Source organism: Myxine glutinosa, chromosome 4, assembly GCF_964187855.1.
Source record: "Myxine glutinosa chromosome 4, kmMyxGlut1.1, whole genome shotgun sequence".
Taxonomy (NCBI): Eukaryota; Metazoa; Chordata; class Myxini; order Myxiniformes; family Myxinidae; genus Myxine; species Myxine glutinosa.
In genome coordinates, this window is record NC_136264.1 from 120,709,900 (window position 1) to 120,736,091 (window position 26,192).

A 26,192-nucleotide genomic window follows, 5' to 3' on the forward strand; every position below is an offset into this window, starting at 1 on the left:
TCCCTCGTTACGTACTCCGTAACCACCATGGGTGTGCACTCTATTGCACACCCAATCACCCGCTCCGGTGTGCATCCCCGCACACTCTCCACAACCAACTCAGGTGTGCATCCTCGCACACGCTCCTCATCCATCCCGGGTGTGCATTCTCGCACACGCTCCCTCATCCATCTCACTCCCTGTGTCACACTCACTCCCACTTTCATACTCTATCACACTTGCGCTCAGGCGCCGTCCGCACACGCATGCCATTCCCTTTCATACACCTCTCCACGGACTTTCCACAAGCGCCCGGGTTACGCCGGGGTCCCAAGCGCGCGAAGAATCCTTTCGCGCCAAACCTTTTCGCGCCATATACAGCCCGGCTTACCTTTGGGATCCTTTTCTCCACACGCATACAATGCAACAAATGCGTGTTTATGTATGTATGTATCTCTATATTTGTATATGCACGTGCACCGAACTGTAACGCGGGCGATAACTGTAAGCTGCGCTTCACTTCTGTTGAACTTGGGGACGGTGAGTGAGCTTTAGCGTGGCTCTTCCTTTTGTATACATTTTCTACACATATCACGCATCTTACACACATATCACTATGCATGCTTGACTGATGTACATGCCTGTTGTTTTTGTAGACTAAGAAGAAGACCTTTGTTGGTTGAAAGCTTGTCAAATTAAAGATCGACGTCCTGAAGCTACGTCCGCGGCTGATTTAACCTCCCGATTATATATATATATATATATATATATATATATATATATATATATATATATATATATATATATATATATATATGTATATATATATATATATATGTATATATATATATATATATGTATATATATATATATATATATATACGTATATATATAAAATCAACGAACATAACAGCGTGACGAGCGCTGTCCCGATCTCCTGTGGACCGAAGTCCTAGACCAAAGCGTCACCTCCGACCCAAAGGGTCTTCTGGAGGCTTCAGCCCGGCCACTCTTTCAACAGACAGAGATTTATTCATTGGTCCCCATTGGCTAAACATCAAGCAGAGCCGCCAATCCAGATTTCGGGCTTATTAACCCTCGTCAGGACGGCATACTGCAAAAAATCTAACCAATGAGGACCAAAATCGGTCTTTGGTCTAGGACTTCGGTCCACAGGAGATCGGGACAGCGCTCGTCACGCTGTTATGTTCGTTGATTATTATCCCCGCCGATCGCACCGCACCCCCTGGTTTTGGTTTGCACTGGTGGGAACGATGGTCTGTGTGGCAGACAGGCTGTTGGTTCCTTGCGGGTTATGCGGTATTTACCGTGTGAGACATAATTCGTGGCTGGTGCTCACCATTAAAGCTAGGAGGTGCCTTGATCATCTTAATAGACGATTTTGGTCCTCATTGGTTAGATTTTTTGCAGTATGCCGTCCTGACGAGGGTTAATAAGCCCGAAATCTGGATTGGCGGCTCTGCTTGATGTTTAGCCAATGGGGACCAATGAATAAATCTCTGTCTGTTGACAGAGTGGCCGGGCTGAAGCCTCCAGAAGACCCTTTGGGTCGGAGGTGACGCTTTGGTCTAGGACTTCGGTCCACAGGAGATCGGGACAGCGCTCGTCACGCTGTTATGTTCGTTGATTATTATCCCCGCCGATCGCACCGCACCCCCTGGTTTTGGTTTGCACTGGTGGGAACGATGGTCTGTGTGGCAGACAGGCTGTTGGTTCCTTGCGGGTTATGCGGTATTTACCGTGTGAGACATAATTCGTGGCTGGTGCTCACCATTAAAGCTAGGAGGTGCCTTGATCACACATATATATATATATATATATATATATATATATATATATATATATATATATATATATATATATATATATATATATATACATACATACACACACACACACATATATATATATATATATATACATATATATATACATATATATATATACATATATACATATATATACATATATACATATATATACATATATACATATATATACATATATATTGTTGCGGATATGGGATTTGGCCTCCATCCATATCCGCTTGTAAATATTCCCCTATTTCCCCAATACTTCCCAACTATCCCCAATCCCCCATTCCCTAGTCCCATTTTCTGTAAACAACACTCTGTAGCCCCGACCTTCCCCTATTTCCCCCATTAAATGTCGCACCCAGGTTCACCGCATCTCACGTAGACAACTATAGGACATCTTGCTAGTTATTCTTAGTCTATGTCAGTTAAGGACTCGTTTCCATTAATTCTGACTCTTCGTTGCACCAGAATGTGATTGTATGGCACCGTTAGAAAGTTTAGGACCTCCCAATACCTCCCCGCAGCTCTTCTTCATGGTACAACAACAACTACAACAACAGCGGCGGCGGCGCGGGGAGTGTGCGTCCTCACTCCGGCTTGGTTAGCCGCCATTGAACATGTGCTCCGACGGGGTTACCACGCAGGGGCTCGCTGTCAGCTCCTCGTCAAGGGCGGAGCCCGGTAACCCCCCGCACCCAATAAGAAGCGGCGGACCGATTCCATCTGGGGCGGAGCTAACGAGCCGAGGGCGTGTCACTCCCCGCTGGACATGCGCAGGAAGAGGGAGGTGACGTCAGATGTGCCCCCAGCTTGAAGGAAGAGAGACGCCACCAACCAAGCGCTGAATACCTCCCCGCATCTCTGGACTGGACCGAGCTGTATCCTGTCCCTGAGCCAAGGTGCACCTTGAGCTATCGACTGCCTGTCCTTCCCCGCCATCAATCCCTGTGTAAGTCAGTCTTGTCCCGTTTGTCTGTGGTCTGTCGGCGATAGATAAGACTGTGTCTAAGTGCCCATCTTGCTGTGCTTTACCTCTTGCCGTGTAATCTACCCGTTTCTGCATAACCAATATTATATCCTCCTCCGGAGGTCTTGAGAACTGTACCCCTTGTGTCGTTACATTAATCCCAGCCGTTGTGTCCTTTCCTTCATTGATTTAGCATAGCGCGATTTGGCCAACGTTCGAGTGGAATCGGGCGGGATAGGGTTCTAATCGGGGAGTACCTGTGCGGACGCGGTAATACCAAACCGCTCGGTAAACTAACATCTAAAACCGCGTCTGTAACAATTGGTGTCGAGGAGTGAGATCGGACCCGAAGCGCGCTTAAAGCGCTCAAAATTACAAGTGACCGAAATTTGATTTTGTTTTACAAAAATAAAAACCCGAATTTTGAAAGTCGCGCTATGGCGGATCAAGACGGCTGGGTTCCGGTAGAGGAGAGTGAGGCAGGGTCGATCCAGGACCAAATTGAGGGACATGAGGAGAGCGAAGCAGTGAGGGTGGCAGGGTCGCAAAATCGCATCCTCGCGCACGAGGTTACGGGCGCGCAAAATGGCGCCTCGCACATGGCCACGGCGACCGCGCCCGCGACCGTAGTAGCGCCGCTGGTAGATTTGGACCTTTTTTAAATACAAATGAAGGCCCTTATGGCCCAGAATAGCGAGAAAATGAGGGACGAATTGGGGGGCGACATGGGGGCCAATAGCCAACGGTTAGAACAAAGGATGGGGGCCCAGATCGGAGGGTTAGGGAGTAGAATAGAGGGATTAGACAATAGATTAGGGGAAATACAGGAGGGGTTATTGGGGGTAGAAAACAGAATGGCCGTTCAGGAGAATCAAATGGAAGGGATGAAAAAGGGGTTAATGGGGGTAGAAAACAGAATGGCCGTTCAGGAGAATCAAATGGAAGGGATGAAAAAGGGGTTAGAGGGGTTAGAAAACAGTATGGAAGGCAAATTGAGGGACATGAGGGACCAAGCGGAAAGGGAAGTTAAACAAATGGGGCAGCAGATAGAGGGGGTCAGAATGGGGGTAGAAACTAAACTGGATGCTCACAGGGAGGAAATGGAGCAGATGAGGGTGGCATCTGGGCAGGAGATGCAAGTGATGGGAGAAGAGATCAGAAGAGGGGTGAGTGAGGAGGTCGGAGGAGTGCGCGAGGAGGTGAGGCACTGTAAGGAGCGCATGGAGAAGGAGGTGAGAAAGGGGACTGTAAAGTTGCAAGGTGGTATAGAGGAGTTGACGCTGGGAGTAGAACAACTGACAGTGGGACAAAAGGAGTTGGGGGCCAGGTAAAGAAGAACACAGCGGTAATAGAGGGTTTAAAATCGACACAGAAGGAGATGAAAAAGGACGTAGGGGTAATTAAAAAAGAGTGTCAGACGGTACATGAGGACCTGACGAGGAAAATGGACAAGGTGGTAGAGGTGATGGAGGTTAAAGAGCGGGAGGTGCGGGAGCACATAGAAAAAAATAAAGTGCAGTTAGAGGAAGAACTTAAAGGGGCGCACGAGGAGATGAAGGAGGTGAAGCAGAAATTAGAAGAAGTGGAAGAAGGGGTGAGCGAAATTAAGAAGCGACGGAGAGAGGATAAGAAAGAGATAAAGGAGGAAGTAAAAGAATTGGTCCAAAGTCTGTGTTCGGATCGTGATGATGTGCTCATTAACCGGATGAGGGATTCGCAGGTGATGGAGGAGAAGCGAAGAGGAAGAGGACCCGGTGTAAGTGGTGACCAATATGGTCGTGCGTATGATGCGCCAGGTGATTTAAGAAGCTTGGGGGTCGAGATGGACCCGGGTGTTCGTGAGAGGCCATTGGTGAAGTGTGCGACAGGTCTGGTGTGCGAAAAAGGAGGTGTGCGATAAAGTCCGACTCTGGGGTGTGTGAGGAAAAAGTGCATGCCAAGGAGTGAGGGTGCTGTCGAGAGTGAGTCGGTCGTAGTGCGTGTGCAAGGGAGCACATGGAAGCGCGTAGTGAGGAGTGTTACGGAGGGTGTAAAGGGAGAATGCACGCCTGTGGTGAGTGTTACAGAGGATGTAACGGGAGAGGGTGTGCGAGAAAGATGTGTGACGGACAGGTGCATGGGGAAAGAGTGCGCTGTCAAAGGCAAGGAAGAGTGTACACCTGTGGTGAGTGTTACAGAGGGTGTAACGGGAGAGGGTGTGCGAGAAAGATGTGTGACGGACAGGTGCATGGGGAAAGAGTGCGCTGTCAAAAGTAAGGAAGAGTGTACACCTGTGGTGAGTGTTACAGAGGGTGTAACGGGAGAGTGTGCGCAAGAGTGTGCGCGAGAGAGGTGTGTAACGGACGGGTGCATGAGGAAAGAGTGCGCTGTCGAGAGTAAGGGTGAGTGCGCTGTCAAGAGTGGAGGTGAGAGTAGTAAGAGTGCCACAGAGCGTGAGTTGGTTGTGACAGGTGAGAAAGGAAGCACACCTGGAATGGTAGAGCGTGTGTGGGAATGCACGCTGGAATTGGTAGTGAGGCACATGGTTGGGTGTGCGAGTGAGGGCACACCTGTGATTGTCACAGAGGAGGTGACCGAGGAGGGGGCGCGAAGAGGTGTGTTGGTGAGGTGTGCGAGCGACGAATGTGTGCCAAGGTGTTCGGTGGTCAGGTGTGTGACCAAGGCTGGGAGTGGAATGAGTGTACCTGGGTGTGTTAGAGAAGGTACGACGAGGAGCATGGAAACGGCTGGATGTATGAGCAAGAAAGGGGTAGCGTATGCTTGTAAGCATCCAGGTGAGGCATCGACGGTAACCGGGTTAGCGGTTAGAGCGACTTTTAGCCAAATCGGGCCCTTGGTGCGTGTGCCGGGCCTCGCTTTGAACGGCCGCGTCCGTGCTCCACTAGGCGGAGCGGGCAGCCCGATAGGAAGGGTCGTCATGGCGACCACTTTTTGTTGAGGCATTCCGGCAGGTCGAGATCGGGCCATGGGATGGCTCCGTGCCGAGATGGTGCGTGGGATCTCAGCCCGGGTAAACCTCCTTCCCTGCACCGAATGCGGGACGTATCCAGCCGCTGGCACCAAACAACCCGCATTCATTGCTCGGCTTTACGAAGCCGGGCTTTGGACAGGAATTGGCGCACCGAGAGGCATTAGTGAGTAGACTGTGTGATGAGGTTAGTGTTTTGGACCCAAAATTAGAAAAAAACAAAATTTGATGATTGGCAAAGGATTGGCAGTAATGATTGGCAGATGATGGGTAGTGATTGGCAAATTTTTGATTTGTTGAAATTTGATGTGCAAAATTGGTAGTGGGAGATGCCCGATGTGGTGGGATGGCAACTCTGTCATCCCTCACAGGTGGGGGCAAATGCGCAATAGTTTATGGGGTGTATGGCAGTGAAAACTAGCCCGGGTGGGTTAGGTTATATTGATAGGGATCTAGCGAAGATGACATTAGGTAACGTTAAGGTTTAGATAGTGACTGATACCTGTAGTGGGGACGCAGGTAGTTTAGTGTGGTTGATAATGACGTGGGAGCGCAATAGTTTAAAGGGACGACTGGGAAGCGCAAGTTTCAGAAGGGAGTAGTTAGCTGAGATGATGCCGTGTGTGTGAAGATAGAACAGGTGAGAATTGAACAGGTGTGATTGCACAGGTGTGCAACTGAACAGGTGTGTGGAGCAGTGTATGAGTAGTGAGTGTTGTGGATCAGCGCGAATGCGCTTTGGGGAGAGAAGGGTGCAGGTGGCACCAGGTGTGAGAGCACAGGTGTGCAAGTTACAGGTGTGTGGAATACATGGAGCAGGGAATGAGTGGTGTGGAGAGAGTTGGAGTAAGTGGTACGGAGTGGTGTGCATGGTGCGAAGGTGTGGATGGGGGAAGAGTGGACCCCTTTCACGAGTACCCGGGGCGGGTAGTGTAAGTGTTAGGTAGAGGGTATAGGTAAATTGTGGTTGGATATTGGCATTTGTGGTGCGGTTGCAGAATGGTATTGTGGATGGGTGCATTAGTGTTGTGGAAATGGCTGGGCGTGTAGCCTGTTAGTGTGTGTAGTTGGTTTGGGCACTCCACCACTGTGAGGATGTCGGCCAGGTGAGGCCGCAGGTGGGCTCTGGGAGCCGGTAGTTGTGGATGGGGCCCGAGGATCCGGAGGACGGACCCGGGTAGCCCAGTGCCAGAGGGCACCAGGGGGTGACAGAGCCAGGAGAGGGCCTTCCCCAGTTAGTTAGGTTAGGGTGAGGAGCTAGGTAAGCTCGGGTGGCAACTGCAGTGGTGGAGGTGTGCAGGTGGGTAGACCTGCTGGGAGAGCTACACGTCACAGCCCAGAAATTGTGCGAGAGCACCGAGTGTTGAATCGGGGGAGTGAGACCCCAAATTGAGAAGCACCACAGTTTGGTCAATGGGAATTGGTTTTTAGAACCCATAGTGTAAGTTGGCCAATAGATTGGCAGGGAAAGACCCCGGGTAATGTAAAGTTGTTAAAGTCATTTAGGAAATAGTTAGGATTGATGAACCTGTCGCACCATACGCAGCCACTTACCTGAGGTGATGATGATGACTCCACACCTGTGTTTTCTTTGTTCTGTGTGCAGGAAGTGAGAATTGCTGTTGGATTTGTGAGACGCATCACGACGTGGATGAGACATTGGGGTGATTCCATCTCTCCCTCCTTAGGAGGGACTGATGATGAATTGGTGATGGCAAATTTTGATGTTGAGTTGGAGATGGCAAATTTTGATGAGAGTTGGAAATGGCAAATTTGATTGGTTAGGAGGGAGAGAAGACGAATTTGGTTTATGGGAGGAACGGGGAAGACAGTAGGGACGGTTGTTGATTTGTAAAGTAGATGTTTATGGGTAGTGTTGTGTTCTGTGGATACAGTAAGGGGTAAGGGAGGGGCAATGTAGGTTACCTGGTGGGGGGGGGGGGGGGGCATACGGTAGGAACGTACCTGTCTCACCTGGTTCCCATGTGCCCCCAGTGTGCATTACCTTGTATTGCGTGCACTTTTGCGCCCTTACCACCTTACTCACTTGCTTCTTTTTGTCTCCCACCTCCGAGGATCTGGCTTTGGGGCAGAGAGAGAGGAGAGAGAGGTGCTGGCTCTGCAGTTGTGGGCCTGCACTTTCGCTGCTTGCTGCCTGGATCGATACACCATATGGACCGCAATTTTGGTGGCCGCCCACAATGGACCGCAGTTCTTTTGCGGGCAAGCACCACCCGTTGATGGACCTCTGGGTCAACGTGGCACCTATGCCATACAGGTGAACCACTTATAGTTGGCCCCCCTGACGGCCACAATTTAGAAATGGACGCGGTTGGCGCCTTTCTTTATTTTTGAAGGAAGCCAGAACACCAAGTGGGCTCCAAGGCAAGACCAGCGGCAGAACATCGGCCGGCTGCGACACCACCGGTGATTATTGAACACTTTATTGGTGCACCGGATGGTGCTGACTGTACATGATGGGGTGGTGCTTTTGGTGCTTGGATGGGGTGCTCTGCACATTATTAAAGGCCGTAGGGCCACAGAGCACTCGTGGGTTGGTGTATCGATGCTGGCATGCGTGCTCTCTCTCTATGCATAACATCTGCATGTGTTCCTCAAAGAACAGGTCCTGGATCGTAGTGTAAATATCAGTCTTGTATAAATGATGCTCCCTACCGGCTGTATGTTTAGTTTGAGGATTCTTTCCGCGATTCGGTTATCCTGTGGGTGTGTTTCTGTGAGGAGAAGGGTGCAACGTCGCAGGGGGACATATTTACTCATTTGTGAACATCTGTAAAACTGTCGCACTCAGGGTTGAGTTAATAGTAGAGGGAACTACATCTGAGTACCACACTAACGTAGGTAAAAATTTATCGGGTCGGGACGCCCTGAGGTAGAGAAGGGTGCAATGTTGCGGATATGGGATTTGGCCTCCATCCATATCCGCTTGTAAATATTCCCCTATTTCCCCAATACTTCCCAACTATCCCCAATCCCCCATTCCCTAGTCCCATTTTCTGTAAACAACACTCTGTAGCCCCGACCTTCCCCTATTTCCCCCATTAAATGTCGCACCCAGGTTCACCGCATCTCACGTAGACAACTATAGGACATCTTGCTAGTTATTCTTAGTCTATGTCAGTTAAGGACTCGTTTCCATTAATTCTGACTCTTCGTTGCACCAGAATGTGATTGTATGGCACCGTTAGAAAGTTTAGGACCTCCCAATACCTCCCCGCAGCTCTTCCTCATGGTACAACAACAACTACAACAACAGCGGCGGCGGCGCGGGGAGTGTGCGTCCTCACTCCGGCTTGGTTAGCCGCCATTGAACATGTGCTCCGACGGGGTTACCACGCAGGGGCTCGCTGTCAGCTCCTCGTCAAGGGCGGAGCCCGGTAACCCCCCGCACCCAATAAGAAGCGGCGGACCGATTCCATCTGGGGCGGAGCTAACGAGCCGAGGGCGTGTCACTCCCCGCTGGACATGCGCAGGAAGAGGGAGGTGACGTCAGATGCGCCCCCAGCTTGAAGGAAGAGAGACGCCACCAACCAAGCGCTGAATACCTCCCCGCATCTCTGGACTGGACCGAGCTGTATCCTGTCCCTGAGCCAAGGTGCACCTTGAGCTATCGACTGCCTGTCCTTCCCCGCCATCAATCCCTGTGTAAGTCAGTCTTGTCCCGTTTGTCTGTGGTCTGTCGGGGATAGATAAGACTGTGTCTAAGTGCCCATCTTGCTGTGCTTTACCTCTTGCCGTGTAATCTACCCGTTTCTGCATAACCAATATTATATCCTCCTCCGGAGGTCTTGAGAACTGTACCCCTTGTGTCATTACATTAATCCCAGCCGTTGTGTCCTTTCCTTCATTGATTTAGCATAGCGCGATTTGGCCAACGTTCGAGTGGAATCGGGCGGGATAGGGTTCTAATCGGGGAGTACCTGTGCGGACGCGGTAATACCAAACCGCTCGGTAAACTAACATCTAAAACCGCGTCTGTAACAATATATATATACATATATATATATATATATATATATATGTATGTCTGTGAATAAGAGAGAGACAGAATTGTGAGGAACAGAAATGAAAAAACGAGGTGTGTGTGTGTGTGATGTGGGAGGGATGGGGGCGGGGAGGGAGAGGATTTGACCTCTTGAAGTCACATTTTACATGAGATGTAATGACACATTTCAAACTGTATTTCCCATGTGCACGCACATGCATTCACATGTTATCAGAAGTAAATACATTCTGTAGAGTACATCATTTGTGCATCTAATAAATTGCCAGTAACCATTTTGTAAAACTGAATGTGCTGCAACTAAATGAAGATGTCCAAATGTCACACACCTCCATGCCTGTGGGATTCCCACGGGTGACCCCACAAGTATACCAATATTATGCTGGACTGGACAGATAAGAGACTGAGTTTCATAACACTAGTGTTTGTGTTCTTTATTTATATGCCACATTTGAAACCTTTTTGAATTGGTGGTGGATGGAAATTATTGTGCATTTCATATTATGCTGTCTGAGTTTGAATAGATTTTACATTTTCCCCCCTTTATCAATTTGAGACAACTTTTCGACAAGTATTAACAAGCTTCATATTAAATATTTGTTGTAACGTTGGTGCATGTGTGTTTCCCTTGCATGTTGTAACTTACCCCCTGTATGATTTTTGCCTTGAGGTATGGACCAAGCTTTAAAATAGAGCATTGTCTCCAGCACATATATGTCATGGTGTTTCAGAGATTTACATTACACATCAAATTACCTGTGGATCCACATGATGCATTCACTGGCTGTATCACTGTATTGCTAATGCTTTGTCTTCAAAACATTAAAGCTTCACCAACTCCCAGTGCCAGAGATAGGGAGGGAAAGATAAATAAGCCTCAAAAGTACCACACAAACGTTTAATTAAGCTACAAAAACTTCCTGAGATGTAACTTACCGAGCCCGTTGTGCATTAATTTTGAGCAATCTAAGCTCAACAATGTTATTTACAACAATCTGTACGCTCCCATGTACATTTGCATTATTTTGGGCTGATTTAAATCAGCCTTCAGATTATCTCCAAAATGCATGCAAAATGCATCACAAACATTTCTTCACAACTTCATGAAATAACTGGAGAGTTCCTCGAACACCTTACCCCATGCAGTCTTGAGAAAAAGGAAATGGGAAGGGTCTTTAAAACTCGTTTGTATTTCCAAGCACGATCTATATTTCTGAGCAGGCTGCAATTTTGTCTGAATCTCGATATTCCCCAACGCTGAGCATGAGCGGAAAATTTAATTGGTTAAGATGGCATAAAATGGTGTAATATTTTGTCCAAGTACTACTAAACTGGAGGTTTTTGGAAATGACAGCAAGGTGATTAGTGTTCTCCAGTGTTCAAGTATATGATATTCATTTGAAATAAAATAAATGTTTTAAAGGATGTTTGGAAAAAAACTCTTTCCATAAGTTTACTGTCATTGATGCAGTGTCTTTTACACCACCTTATCCAACACATTACATTAGTTATTCGTGCCTGTTGTTTGTGTCCTTTATGACATCCTCAAAAACAGTAAGTTTCCTGTTTGAATGATTTTCAATTTTGTTTGACTGCCAGACAGGCAGACAGGCTAAAACAGTTATCCGTGTATGCGTGCTCTGGATGAGATTCCGTACAATTTGCCATATTCAGAGCCAAATATTGCGAAACTGCAGGTATGTGTTCTGATTCATGCTCTAATGTTTTGTTATACAGTTTTCAAAATACAATATTTAATTGAAATCAAGTTATTCCTCGATCATAGACTGATGTCTGCAGCCAGATTGACAAGATAGACTAAGTGAACCAATTGCTTAACCCCACTTTTCGCTTCGCACGTTGAGTAAATATTGCTTCAAACTGCACATTTGTTACATGCTTTACACATTTAATTTGTTATTGGTGTATCTATGTGGCTGTGTGCAGGGTTACCCAGGTGAGAACTTAGATGGAGATGGGGGCATAGGAGACCCCGGGCCTCAGGTGGGTTGACACAGTATCCATTGTATTTGATAGATAAAGTACAAGATTTGAGTGATGGGTATTTGAATGTATTTAACCCTAACTCTAACACCAGCCTTGATGACGTAATGGTTAGAGCACCCATTCTCAGTCTGGGAGGTCGGCAATTTGAAACGTAGCTGAGTCAAACCAAAGACTTAAAAACGTGCTGCATTCTTGTACTTACTGCTTTCTTGCTCAACTGTCAGCATATAAAAGGATAAGAGCATGTAGAAACCATCATAGGTTGGGTATAATAACACAGATGTTGATGGGCGTAATGGCCTCTTCCTGCATCATAGTTCCTTGTAAGGGAACCCAGTAATAAAAAAAAAAATATTTAAAAAACGAAAAAGGATGTAGGCATGGGATGCCAAAAAGTATGTAAACAAGGTATGATGGTCACAATAAATTATCATGTGAAATAATCCCTGTGTGTGTGTGTTTGTGTGTTTGTTTGTGTGTGTGTGTGTGTGTGTGTGTGTGTGTGTGTGTGTGTGTACTGTTAAATATTTCACTCGTCAAATTCATACATGGAAACAATCAACATGCACTATCATTGCAAATGGATGCAGGGATGAACAGGCAACAACCATTATTCAAAGAAAGATGTAGGGATTGTTTTACATGATAATCTATTGTGACCATTCCTACCTTGTTTACATACTTTTTGGCATACCATCCGTACATCATTTTACGTTAAAAAAAAGGTTTTATAATTCGTTTCTGCACTTGAAGAAATGTATTTACATGCTGGAGAGTTTTATTTTGATTAAAAAAGTGGCTTGCTTAAGATTTTAGGGTCTCGAGTTGTCCAAACTGTACCCTAAATTAACATGTTTGTGCATTGTTTTTGTACCATTTATTTTCATGAATAAAGTAGTTATTAAGAACATGAAATAAAGTATTATTATTATTATTTCATATGCGCTATGCAGCCTGGGACTGCTGGTTGTATTATTGCTGGGAGCATAGCTATTTTTATTGCAGTGCCTCCTGTTACCAGTAAGCTCGCACTCATTTTGCCGACCTCGGAAGGATGACAGGCTGAGTCAACCCACCTGCTGTTATTGAACAGCATGGCAGGGGCTCAAACTCAAGACCCTGTGATCTTAAGCCAGCCACCTAAACCGTAAGCCAACACCAGGCTTGTTTTCCTGTATTAAGAACATAAAAGAAAGTTTATTTTCTTGAGTTATTAAGATCATGAAACTCACTTTTAATAATATTGATTATAAACCTGATCCAATAATGTGATGGCGAGGTTGATGATGGTGATGATAAAGACGAGTTGATGGAGATGATGATGTTGGTGGGGTTAAGGGATTTATCGTGTTAATAGCCCATGTTCATTAATCAGGTGAATAAATCCACAAACATTGCCTCGATAAATTAATCGCGATTGAGCAAATTCACGAAGGGGAAATCCACGAACGACGTGGCCCTCCTGTACTTTAATTTATGAAATAATGATTGCAAGGTTCATTTTAAAATCCGGAAGCTTAGCGCTACTGCAGCAGTCTTGTATTTCAACTACCCTTATACACTGTAATAAGACGACGTTGAGTCGCAATTTAGGATATGGGGCCTGATTGATCACCATCGAAGCAGCGACAATCGGCATCGTACATAGCCATTTTGGAGGCTTCTTCTTCACTCGATGTGCACACTCCCATATGGCATGCCTTCTCATGCTATATATCAATATATTACATGGTTTTTGGAAGTATGATGAAGGCGATTCATGTTCTACAGTGTTCAAGAATAAGAATTCAGGTTAAATATGGATTTAAAGAGGTTTAAAGGCATATAAATAAATTAATTCTGGGTTACCCCACCATTTTCTCCAGCAGCTATTACACCACCCTATCTAATACCTTACATTAGTTATTCATGCCTGTTGTATGTGTCCATTATGACATCCTTAAAAACTACGTTTCCTGTGGGAATGATTTTCCACTTAGTTTGATTGGCAGGTGGGCAGACAGAGTAAAAATATTATCTCACTCCTCTCTGTGCACGTGCGATCAGAACAAATTCAGAGCCAATATACGATAAAACAGCAGACTTGTCTTTCTATTCATGTTCCAATTTGTGTTCAAAATTTAACATTCGGTTTATATAAGCTGTTCCTCGATCATAAACTGTTAAGACAGACAGATGGATGGACGGACGGATATTAACTAATTGCTTAACCATGATTTTTCGCTTCGTGTGTGTGTGTGGGGTAATTACAATTGGGCTATTTTGAGTCGGTCAATTTTGTAGCTCAGCAATGCTGTCCAAAAGTTTAATGAGTGTTATTGGATGTGAAATCATTCACAGATGACTGGTAGATACTTTATTGGTTGATACGTTTGTATCTTGGTTGTTTTTTTTTAAAGGATTTGTATTGTATTAAACCGTTCACTTTATTGGTTGATACGTTTGTATCTTGGTAGTCTCCATGCCATTCCTACATATGAAGTCAAGTGACTTCCTGATTATTAAAAACAAAGTATGTATGTAATTTTTCTTCATGTCTGCACCACCAAAAGGTTCAAGTCTCGAAAAGACTTCATACCAGATGGTTTGGGATTATAAAAATTAATCCTTTTAAAAGGTTTTCCAATCTTTTCAAACAATATGAACATTTTGTAGAAGTATTAGGTGAATGTACGTTCATGATTCAGGTTAAATTTTAAAGTTAAAACACTTAATTTTTTTACAATGATGGTCAGTAATAAAAGCATGACATTGAAGGAGCTATGCTCCAACGCGAGTTGGAAGGATTGACGCGACCAAAGACGGAAATTCGTCCGAGTTGCTTTATTGCACGTATCAAACTCGGGTACTCTGAAAAACCCGTTTATCGGGCAGCAATATATATACACATTATGCCGGAGCGTTTGCCCGGGAAAAGCGAGACCGGGCATGCCCGGGCGTCAAGGGCGAGTCCTGGAAAGGCGAGTCTGGACCTGCCCGGGCATCCTGGGCGAGCCCTGGAAAGGCGAGGGCGGGCATGCCCGGGCGTCCTGGGCGAGCCCTGCAAAGGCGAGAGCGGGCATGCCTGGGCGTCCTGGGCGAGCCCTGGAAAGGCGAGAGCGGGCATGCCCGGGCGTCCTGGGCGAGCCCTGGAAAGGCGAGAGCGGGCGTGCCCGGGAGGCTCGGGCGAGCCCGGGAACAGCGAGTCCGGGCATGCCCGGGAGAGGCGCGTCTGGGCCTGTCCGGGCGGCCTGGACGAGCCCGGCATGGCGATTGCTCCCTCGCGTCCTTGGTAGGTGCAAGGCGATTGTGTACACCCAGCGGTAACCGCGACACACGCCCCTCCAGAATCGACTTGCACCGGCAGGGTCAATTTAAGGGGGGTCCTGATGACCCGGCTGAAGCGACCCCTGGAGGGTCGTGGGGGGGGGGGGGGGGTCCAATGTGGTGGTGGGTGGTCGAGCGGGGGGAACTGTGGACGGGGGGCGGCCTCGCCGTGGAGGAAGGGCCAACCGTAGTGGTTGGTCGATGTCCACGTGCGCCGGCTTGAGGCGGTCCACTGAAATCCGGTCCGCCCGGCCGCCGAAGTCGATGACGAATGACTTGTCGTCCCGTCGCAGGACCCGGAAGGGCCCGTCGTACGGCGGCCGGAGTGGCCCCCGGTGTGCGTCATGACGCACAAAGACGTACTCCACTGTGCGAAGCGCTGGGGGGACGTAGGAATGGGGGCCACCGTGGCGGGACGTTGGCACGGGGGCAAATCGTCGGGCGGCCTCCTGGAGGTCCGAGCGCTGGCGAGCTGCGGACCAGGGACTGGTAGCGTCGGGCACGAACTCGCCCGGGACGCGGAGCGGCTGGCCGTAGACGAGCTCGGCGGTGGACGCCTGGAGATCCTCCTTGGGGGCCGTGCGGAGGCCCAAAAGGACCCACGGCAGCCGGTCGGCCCAACCGTCGTCCTGAAGGCCGGCCATGAGCGCGGCCTTCATGGAGCGGTGAAAACGCTCGCACAACCCATTGGCTTGGGGGTGGTAGGCCGTGGTACGGTGGAGCTGGACTCCCAGGTTGCGGGCGACCGCGCCCCACAGCTCGGAGGTGAACTGCGGACCGCGGTCCGAAGAGATGTCTGCCGGTGCGCCGAAACGGGCGACCCAGGTGGCGATGAAAGCCTGTGCCACGTCGGCGGTGGTGGTGGAAATGAGGGGAACGGCCTCCGGCCACCTGGTGGTCCTATCCACCATGGTGAGCAGGTGTGTGAAACCCCGCGAAGGGGGAAGGGGGCCAACCAGGTCCACGTTGACGTGGTCGAAACGCCGTTCGGGCACAGTGAAAGGTGCCAGCGGGGCCTGGGTGTGGCGGTGGACCTTGGCCCGCTGGCAGGCCGTGCAGGTGTTGGCCCAGTCGCGGACGTCCTGTCGAAGGCCGTGCCAGATGAAACGCGCCGACACCAGCTTCTGAGAAGCTTTCCGGCCCGGGTGAGAAAGGCCGTGGATGGAGGCGAAGATGCGGCGCTGCCAGGTAACGGGCATGATGGGGCGAGGCTGGCCTTGGGAGACGTCGCAGAGCAGGACAGTGTCCGCAAAGGGGATGTCGGCCAGGCAGAGGCCCGTGTCCGCCGCCCGGAGGGCCCGCACCGCGGTGTCGGTGGTTTGGTCGGCTGCCATGAGCGCGAAGGCCACGCCGAGGTGGACCGCGTTCGCGCTGGCCCGAGAAAGACAGTCGGCCACGGCGTTGTCTTTGCCGGCGACGTGCCGGATGTCCGTGGTAAATTCCGACACGGCGGAGAGGTGGCGCTGCTGGCGGGCCGACCACGGCTCCGTGACTTTGGCCATTGCGTAAACCAACGGCTTGTGGTCGACGAAAGCCGTGAACGGGCGGCCCTCCAGGAGGTGGCGGAAATGGCGAACGGCCAGGAATAGACCGAGGAGCTCGCGGTCAAACGTGCTGTATTTTAACTCGTTCGGCCGGAGTTGCCGGCTGAAAAAAGCGAGTGGCTGCCAAACCCCGTTCACCCATTGTTCATGGACGGCGCCCACCGCGTAGTTGGAGGCGTCCGTAGTGAGGGTGATGGGAGCGTTGAGCACCGGGTGAGCCAGCAGCATTGCGTTGGCGAGGGCCCGCTTCGCGCTCCTGAATGCCGCGGACCAGACGATGTCATGCTTGGCCGGCTTGCCCCAGAGGGCTTCGTAAAGGGGCCGCATGAGCTGAGCAGCGCAGGGCACGAATCGGTGATAAAAATTCACCATGCCGAGGAACTCTTGCAGGGCCTTGATGGAGCGGGGACGCGGGAACTTGGTGATGGCCTCGACCTTGGTCGGCAGCGGCACGGCCCCGGTCTTGGTGATGCGGTGGCCCAAAAAGTCAACGGTCATCGTGCCGAAGTGGCATTTGGCCGGGTTGACAATTAAGCCGTGCTCGCTGAGGCGTCCGAACAGCGTTCGGAGGTGGAGGAGGTGCTCGGCTCGGGACGTGCTGGCGACGAGGATGTCGTCCAGATAGACGAAAAGAAATGGCAGGTCGCGCAGCACGCCGTCCATCAAGCGTTGGAACGCCTGGGCCGCGTTCTTGAGGCCAAACGGCATCCTCAAAAATTCGAACAGGCCGAACGGCGTGATGACGGCCGTCTTTGGGGCGTCGGCCGGCCTGACAGGTACCTGGTGGTATCCCCGTATCAGGTCAATTTTTGAAAAAATGACCCGTCCCGCCAAACGGGCGGAAAAGTCTTGGATGTGTGGGATCGGATACCTGTCGGGGGTGGTAGCGTCGTTGAGGCGGCGGTAGTCGCCACACGGGCGCCATCCGCCCCCCGGCTTTGGCACGATGTGCAGTGGTGAGGCCCACGCGCTATCGGAGCGCCGCACGATGCCGAGGCGCTCCAACGCATCGAACTCGGCTTTGGCCACGGCGAGCTTGGCCGGGTCGAGGCGGCGGGCTCTGGCGTAGACCGGCGGGCCCGTAGTGGGTATGTGGTGCTCGATCCCATGTCGCACTGCGACGGCCGAAAACGTCGGCCGCGTGAGGGCCGGGAATTCCGCGAGCAGGCGAGCGAACTCGTTCGCCGTCGGGAGGGCACACGCCAGTTCGGTCGGCGCGGAGCTGCTCATCGTACATGCCAGGGAGCTGAAGGTCTCGGCGTTGACAAGGCGACGCCGTTTGACGTCGACCAGCAACCCGTGCGCGCAGAGGAAGTCGACGCCCAGCAAAGCCATGGGGACGCTTGCGGTCACAAAGGTCCACTGAAAGCGCTGGCTGCCGAAGCAGAGGGTGACGTTGCGCGGGCCGAAGGTGCGTATGGCCGATCCATTAGCAGCGACCAAGGAGGGGCCGCTAACGGCGTTCTGCTTGTCCTGCTCGGAGGCGGGTATGACGCTCAGTTGGGCGCCGGTGTCACAAAGGAAACGCCGCCCGGACGCTTTGTCCTTAATGAAAAGCAAGTTGCCCGAGTGGCCGGCGCTCATGGCTGGTAATGAACGCCGGCCCGGCCGTTTCCCGACTTGCCAAAAGTGCACGGAGGTCGGCATGTCCGAGACTTGTGTCCGAACCTGGCGTGGTAATGACACCACGCCTGGTCAGGTGGAGGCCCCGGCCGTCGTGTTGGAAGCGGTCGGCGCGGCGTGGCGGCCGCCAGTTGCACCGGCAGTTCGGCCTCCAACCGCGCACGGCGCTCGGGTGTCATGGGCGTCGCCTCGGACGGCGGCGGGCTCCAGGTAGCCGCTCCGATGTGCTGGCCTGCCGAGGAGATCTTGTTGGCTTCCCTGGCGAGGGCGCGGGGATCCGTGATCGACGTGCCTGCCAGGGCGAGGCGTACCTGGTTAGGCAGCTGGCGGAGGAACAGCTCTCGGAACAGAAAATCCGGAGAGTGCTCGCCGAGCAACGAGAGCATGTAGTCCATTCGCTCGGACGGGCGCGTGTCGCCGAGCTCGGGCAGGTCGAGCAGGCGTCTTGCGCGTTCCGCCGGTGAGAGGGCGAAAGCGTCGAGGAGGAGCGTCTTGATCGCGCCATACTTGTCAGCAGCTGGCGGGCACTCGAGGAGGCTCAGGGCGCGGGCCGCGGTGGCGGAGCCGAGCGCTGCTACCACATGGTGGAAGCGGGTGTCGTCGGCGGTGATGCCTCGCAGGGCGAACCAAACCGCCACGTGAGCCTCCCAGAAGGTAGGCAGTTTAAGGGCAACTGCCGTGTCCATGTTCGGGGTCACCAATGAAGGAGCTATGCTCCAACGCGAGTTGGAAGGATTGACGCGACCAAAGACGGAAATTCGTCCGAGTTGCTTTATTGCACGTATCAAACTCGGGTACTCTGAAAAACCCGTTTATCGGGCAGCAATATATATATTCATTATGCCGGAGCGTTTGCCCGGGAAAAGCGAGACCGGGCATGCCCGGGCGTCAAGGGCGAGTCCTGGAAAGGCGAGTCTGGACCTGCCCGGGCATCCTGGGCGAGCCCTGGAAAGGCGAGGGCGGGCATACCCGGGCGTCCTGGGTGAGCCCTGGAAAGGCGAGAGCGGGCATGCCCGGGCGTCCTGGGCGAGCCCTGGAAAGGCGAGAGCGGGCATGCCCGGGTGTCTTGGGCGAGCCCTGGAAAGACGAGTCCGGGCATGCCCGGGAGAGGCGCGTCTGGGCCTGTCCGGGCGGCCTGGACGAGCCCGGCATGGTGATTGCTCCCTGGCCGCGTCCTTGGTAGGTGCAAGGCGATTGTGTACACCCAGCGGTAACCGCTACAACATACCAAATTTGTCACAGTGCAAGTAAATTACTTTCTGCATTTCATTGTGACGAGTTTACAAGAGGTTAATCCAGATGAAGAAAAACAGACCATGCTTGCCACAATATGCTAGTACAGCTATTAGATATTAAATTATACAAAAAGTGTATAATTATGATAGTAGAAATGTAAATCTGTTACATGTATCCCATAATTCATACACTTGTTAGAATGTAAAATAAATTAGTATTACTAGAATGCTGCTGTTATTGTATATCCCCGGACAGTTCTCTCGAACAAGCCTGCCCATGGCCAATGAGACAGCCGATCAATCTCCCAGAAATGACCCAGAGATCCCCCACATCCAGCAAATGTTGATCAAATCCTCCATTTATTATGGAAATTGATATTTGAAGCGAGATAACTGACGAGAAGAGAATATGAAAAGTGAGAATAAATGGAGTAAGAAAAGCATGTGTTAAAACGTTTGAATAATCAAGTTGATTTTACATTATAAAAAGGGCATGAACTTTGTTATATGTAACAGATATTTCTGTTAATACAATTATTAATTTTTGTATGTTTTATCATATAACTAGCCGAAGTACCTGGCGTTGCGGGGGGAAGGGGGGTTGGGGAGGGGGTGTAGGAGGCAGGAGAGGGAGGGGTGAGGAACGGAGTGAAAGGGGGAGGTGAGGGGAGAGGGACGGGAAAGATATACTACATATACATCTTTGGGGGGGGGGGGGTGCTTTGACAGGCCCCTACATTTTGGGGGAGGGGGGAAATGGAAGGAGGAAAAATTTACCTGTGCAAAGAGTGCTTTAACCTCAGTGTTGCCCAGGTAAAAAAGGAAATTGCAATACCCACTGCCACCATCACCAGGTGGTGCTACACGGTACACACTTACATAGAGAATTTACGGCCCTCCCCCGGCCCCACACACACCACTACATGAGGCCGCGTCCACATAGCCTATGTTACCAGCCAGACAAAGCTGTATTTGTATTTCAACCCCTAGTAAAGTAAATGAGAATCCATCACAAATGTCAAATCATCATTGTGTAGCGGTTACCGCTGGATGCACACAATCGCCTTGCACCGGCCAGAACACGGCCAGACGCGCCTCTCCCGGGCATGCCCGGACTCACTGTTCCCGGGCACGCCCGAACCTCCCGGGCACGCCCGGTCTCGTCTTTCCCGGGCATGCCCGCTCTCGCCTTTCCAGGGCTCGCCCAGAGCGTCCGGGCATGCCCGCTATCGCCTTTTCAGGGCTCGCCCAGAGCGTCCGGGCATGCCCGCTATCGCCTTTCCAGGGCTCGCCCAGAGCGTCCGGGCATGCCCGCTATCGCCTTTCCAGGGCTCGCCCAGAGCGCCCGGGCACGCCCAGCCTCGACTTGCCAGGCCGCAGCCAAACACGCCCGGGCAGGTCCAGACTCGCCTTTCCAAGGCTCGCCCTTGACACCCGGGTATGCCCGGTATAGCTTTTGCCGGGCAAACTTCCCGACATAAATGTGTATATATATTGCTGCCCGATAAACGGGCTTGTCAGAATACCTGAGCTGTTTTGTTTCAATAAAGCAACTCGGACGAATTCCGTCTTTGGTCGCGTCAATTCTTTCGACTCGTGTTGGAGCGCAGTTCCTTCATTGGTGACCTACCGACATGGATACGGCAGTGACGCTTAAACTGCCTACCTTCTGGGAGGCTCACGTGGCTGTTTGGTTCGCTCAGGCGGACTCTCAGTTCGCCCTGCGAGGCATCACCGCGGACGACACCCGCTTCCACCATGTTGTGGCGGCGCTCGGTTCCGCCACCGCGGCCCGCGCCTTGAGCCTCCTCGAGCACCCGCCGGCTGCTGACAAATACGACGCGCTGAAGACACTCCTCCTCGACGCTTTCGCCCTCTCACCGGCAGCACGCGCACGGCGCCTGCTCGCTCTGCCCGAGCTCGGCGACACGCGCCCGTCAGAGCGCATGGACTATATGCTCTCGTTGCTCGGTGAGCACTCTCCGGATTTTCTGTTCCGCGAGCTGTTCCTTCGCCAGCTGCCTCACCCGGTACGCCTCGCCCTGGCTGGCACGTTGATCACGGATTCCCGCGCCCTCGCCAGGGAAGCCGATAAGATCTCCTCGGCGGGCCAGCACATCGGCGCGGTTACCTGGAGCCCGCCGCCGTCCGAGGCGACGCCCACGACGCCCGAGCGCCCTGCGCGGTTGGAGGCCGAACTGCCGGTGCAACTGGCGGCCGCCACGCCGCACCGCCCGCTTCCGACACGACGGCCGGGGCCTCCACCTGACCGGGCATGGTGTTATTACCACGCCAGGTTCGGACACAAGGCTCGGACGTGCCGGCCCCCGTGCACTTTCGGCAGGTCGGGAAACGGCCGGGCCGGCGTTCATTCCCAGCCATGAGCGCCGGCCACTCGGGCAACTTGCTGTTTATTCGGGACAAAGCGTCTGGGCGGCGTTTCCTGTGTGACACCGGCGCCCAACTGAGCGTCATACCCGCCTCCGAGCAGGACAGGCGGGACACCGTTTGCGGCCCCTCTTTGGTCGCTGCTAATGGCTCGGCCATACGCACTTTCGGCCCACGCGTCGTCACCCTCTGCTTCGGCAGCCAGCGTTTTCAATGGACTTTTGTGACCGCCTGCGTCCCCATGGCTTTGCTGGGCGCCGACTTCCTCTGCGCGCACGGGCTGCTGGTCGACGTCAAACGTCGTCGCCTTGTCAACGCCGAGACCTTCAGCTCGCTGGCGTGCACGATGAGCAGCTCCGCGCCGACCGAACTGGCGTGCGCCCTCCCGGCAGCGAATGAGTTCGCTCGCCTGCTCGCGGAATTCCCGGCCCTCACGCGGCCGACGTTTTCGGCCGTCGCGGTGCGGCACGGGATTGAGCACCACATACCCACTACGGGCCCGCCGGTCTACGCCAGGGCCCGTCGCCTCGACCCGGCCAAGCTCGCCGTGGCGAAGGCCGAGTTCGATGCGTTGGAGCACCTCGGCATCGTGCGGCGCTCCGATAGCGCGTGGGCCTCGCCACTGCACATCGTGCCAAAGCCGGGGGGTGGATGGCGCCCGTGTGGCGACTACCGCCGTCTCAACGACGCTACCACCCCCGACAGGTACCCGATCCCGCATATTCAGGACTTTTCCGCCCGTTTGGCGGGACGGGTCATCTTTTCGAAAATTGACCTGATACGGGGCTACCACCAGGTACCTGTCCGGGCGGCCGACGTCCCGAAGACGGCCGTCATCACGCCGTTCGGCCTGTTCGAATTTTTGCGGATGCCGTTTGGCCTCAAGAACGCGGCCCAGGCGTTCCAGCGCTTGATGGACGGCGTGCTGCGCGACCTGCCGTTTCTTTTCGTCTATCTGGACGATATCCTCGTCGCCAGCACGTCCCGCGCCGAGCACCTCCTCCACCTCCGAACACTGTTCGGTCGCCTCAGCGAGCACGGCTTAATTGTCAACCCGGTCAAATGCCACTTCGGCGCGATGACCGTTGACTTTTTGGGCCACCGCATCACCAAGACCGGGGCCGTGCCGCTGCGACCAAGGTCGAGGCCATCACCACGTTCCGCGTCCCCATTCCATCAAGGCCCTCCAAGAGTTCCTCGGCATGGTGAATTTTTATCACCGATTCGTGCCCCGCGCTGCTCAGCTCATGCGGCCCCTTTACGAGGCCCTCCGGGGCAAGCCGGCCAAGCATGACATTGTTTGGTCCGCGGCCATGGATGCGGCCTTCGCCAGCGCCAAATGGGCCCTCGCCGACGCAACGCTGCTGGCTCACCCGGTGCTCAACGCGCCCATTGCCCTCACTACGGACGCCTCCAACTACGCGGTGGGCGCCGTCCATGAGCAATGGGTGGACGGGGTTTGGCAGCCACTCGCTTTTTTCAGCCGGCAACTCCGGCCGAACGAGTTAAACTACAGCACGTTCGACCGCGAGCTGCTCGGGCTATTCCTTGCCGTTCGCCATTTCCGACACCTCCTGGAGGGCCGCCCGTTCACGGCTTTCGTCGACCACAAGCCGTTGGTCTACGCAATGGCTAAGGTCACGGAGCCGTGGTCGGCCCGCCAGCAGCGCCACCTCTCCGCCGTGTCGGAGTTCACCACGGACATCCGGCACGTCGCCGGCAAAGACAACGCCGTGGCCGACTGTCTTTCTCGGGCCAGCGCGAACGCGGTCCACCTCGGCGTGGACTTCGCGCTCATGGCGGCCGACCAGACCACCGACGCCTCGGTGCAGGCACTTCGTGCGGCGGACACGGGCCTCCGCCTGGCCGACATTCCCTTCGCGGGCACCGTCCTGCTCTGCGACGTCTCCCACGGCCAGCCTCGCCCCATCGTGCCCGTTTCCTGGCAGCGCCGCATCTTCGCCTCCATCCACGGCCTTTCTCACCCGGGCCGGAAAGCTTCTCAGAAGCTGGTGTCGGCGCGTTTCGTCTGGCACGGCCTTCGACGAAACATCCGCGACTGGGCCAACGCCTGCACGGCCTGCCAGCGGGTCAAGGTCCACCGCCACACCCAGGCCCCGCTGGCACCTTTCGCCGTGCCTGAACGGCGTTTCGACCACGTCCACGTGGACCTGGTGGGTCCCCTGCCCCCCTCGCGGGGGTTCACCCACCTGCTCACCATGGTGGACAGGACCACCAGGTGGCCGGAGGCCGTGCCCCTCGCCTCCACCACCACCGCCGACGTGGCGCAGGCGTTCATCGCCACCTGGGTCGCGCGCTTCGGCGCACCAGCGGACATCTCGTCCGACCGCGGCCCACAGTTCACGTCTGAGCTTTGGGGCACGGTCGCCCGTTCATTGGGGGTCACGCTGCACCTACCACCCCCAAGCCAACGGGTTGTGCGAGCGGTTTCACCGCTCCATGAAGGCCGCACTCATGGCCGGCCTTCAGGACGACGGTTGGGCCGACCGGCTGCCGTGGGTCCTTTTGGGCCTTCGCACGGCCCCCAAGGAAGACCTCCAGGCGTCCGCCGCCGAGCTCGTCTATGGCCAGCCGCTCCGCGTCCCGGGCGAATTCGTGCCCGACGCTACCAGTCCCTGGTCCGCCGCTCGCCAGCGCTCGGACCTCCAGGAGGCCGCCCGACGATTTGCCCCCGTGCCGACGTCCCGCCACGGTGGCCCCCAGTCCTACGTCCCCCCGGCGCTTCGCACAGCAGAGTACGTCTTTGTGCGTCATGACGCGCACCGGGGGCCACTCCGGCCGCCGTACGACGGGCCCTTCCGGGTCCTGCGACGGGGCGACAAGTCTTTCATCGTCGACTTTGGCGGCCGGCCGGACCGGATTTCTGTGGACCGCCTCAAACCGGCGCACATGGACGTCGACCGACCACCACGGTTGGCCCTTCCTCCGCGGCGAAGCCGCCCCCCGTCCACAGTTCCCCCCGCTCGACCACCCACCACCACGTCGGACCCCTCCCCACGACCCTCCAGGGGTCGCTTCGGCCGGGTCATCCGGACCCCCCTTAAATTGACCCTGCCGGTGCAGGTCGATTCTGGAGGGGCGTGTGTAGCGGTTACCGCTGGATGCACACAATCGCCTTGCACCGGCCAGAACACGGCCAGACGCGCCTCTCCCGGGCATGCCTGGACTCACTGTTCCCGGGCACGCCCGAACCTCCCGGGCACGCCCGGTCTCGTCTTTCCCGGGCATGCCCGCTCTCGCCTTTCCAGGGCTCGCCCAGAGCGTCCGGGCATGCCCGCTATCGCCTTTTCAGGGCTCGCCCAGAGCGTCCGGGCATGCCCGCTATCGCCTTTCCAGGGCTCGCCCAGAGCGTCCGGGCATGCCCGCTATCGCCTTTCCAGGGCTCGCCCAGAGCGCCCGGGCACGCCCAGCCTCGACTTGCCAGGCCGCAGCCAAACACGCCCGGGCAGGTCCAGACTCGCCTTTCCAAGGCTCGCCCTTGACACCCGGGCATGCCCGGTATAGCTTTTGCCGGGCAAACTTCCCGACATAAATGTGTATATATATTGCTGCCCGATAAACGGGCTTGTCAGAATACCTGAGCTGTTTTGTTTCAATAAAGCAACTCGGACGAATTCCGTCTTTGGTCCCGTCAATTCTTTCGACTCGCGTTGGAGCGCAGTTCCTTCAATTGAACCTTTTCGTTGAATATATTCTGGTGAATGTGCGTTTATCACGTTTCTGAGTTAAGTAAGATGACATTCAGGAATAAGAAGAAGACTTACCACCAACTTCGACTGCTTCCGGAATTGTTTCATTGAATATGATTTGTTTGATGTCATTAATCAAAAAGGCTTAGGCACAAAAGAGCGATTTCTTTTAATCCCCCCCAAAAATCGACCTTTTGCCCATGTGGTAAAAACTGTGCTGTAGTAATAAATACTGTAAATACTGTAAACAATAAATAAAGAATAAATACTGTAAATAACTAGAACGGTACTCAGTAGAGAGCATCCCTCTGCCTGGTTGGCCATATCACTCAATGGTGAAGAATCACTTTAAAAATTAAATAATCCTTATATCCGAATCCATATTCAGATCTTCACCAAAATTGAATTGATTCTTCCTTGTCACACACACAACCTGTCCACCAAGTTTCGTTGAAATACATCCATACCTTTTTGAGATATCCCGCAATGTATAGTTTTTGGCCCCATCTCCCAATGGTGAAGAATCACTTAAAAAAAAAAATTTCTTATATCCGAATCCATATTCAGATCTTCACCAAGATCCAATATATTTTCCTTGTCAGA

The 26,192-nt window shown here is 53.1% G+C and overlaps 1 protein-coding gene across 1 annotated transcript in view; it reads left to right on the forward strand.

Moving 5' to 3' along the window:
- The window catches only part of LOC137425150 (uncharacterized), a 510,298-nt gene that overhangs the window by 170,101 nt on the left and 314,005 nt on the right, over window positions 1-26,192 (forward strand). The window contains exon 31 of the mRNA XM_078776351.1: window positions 11,724-11,780. Coding sequence (XP_078632477.1) covers window positions 11,724-11,780 — 57 coding nt within the window. The remainder of the gene's footprint in view (window positions 1-11,723; window positions 11,781-26,192) is intronic.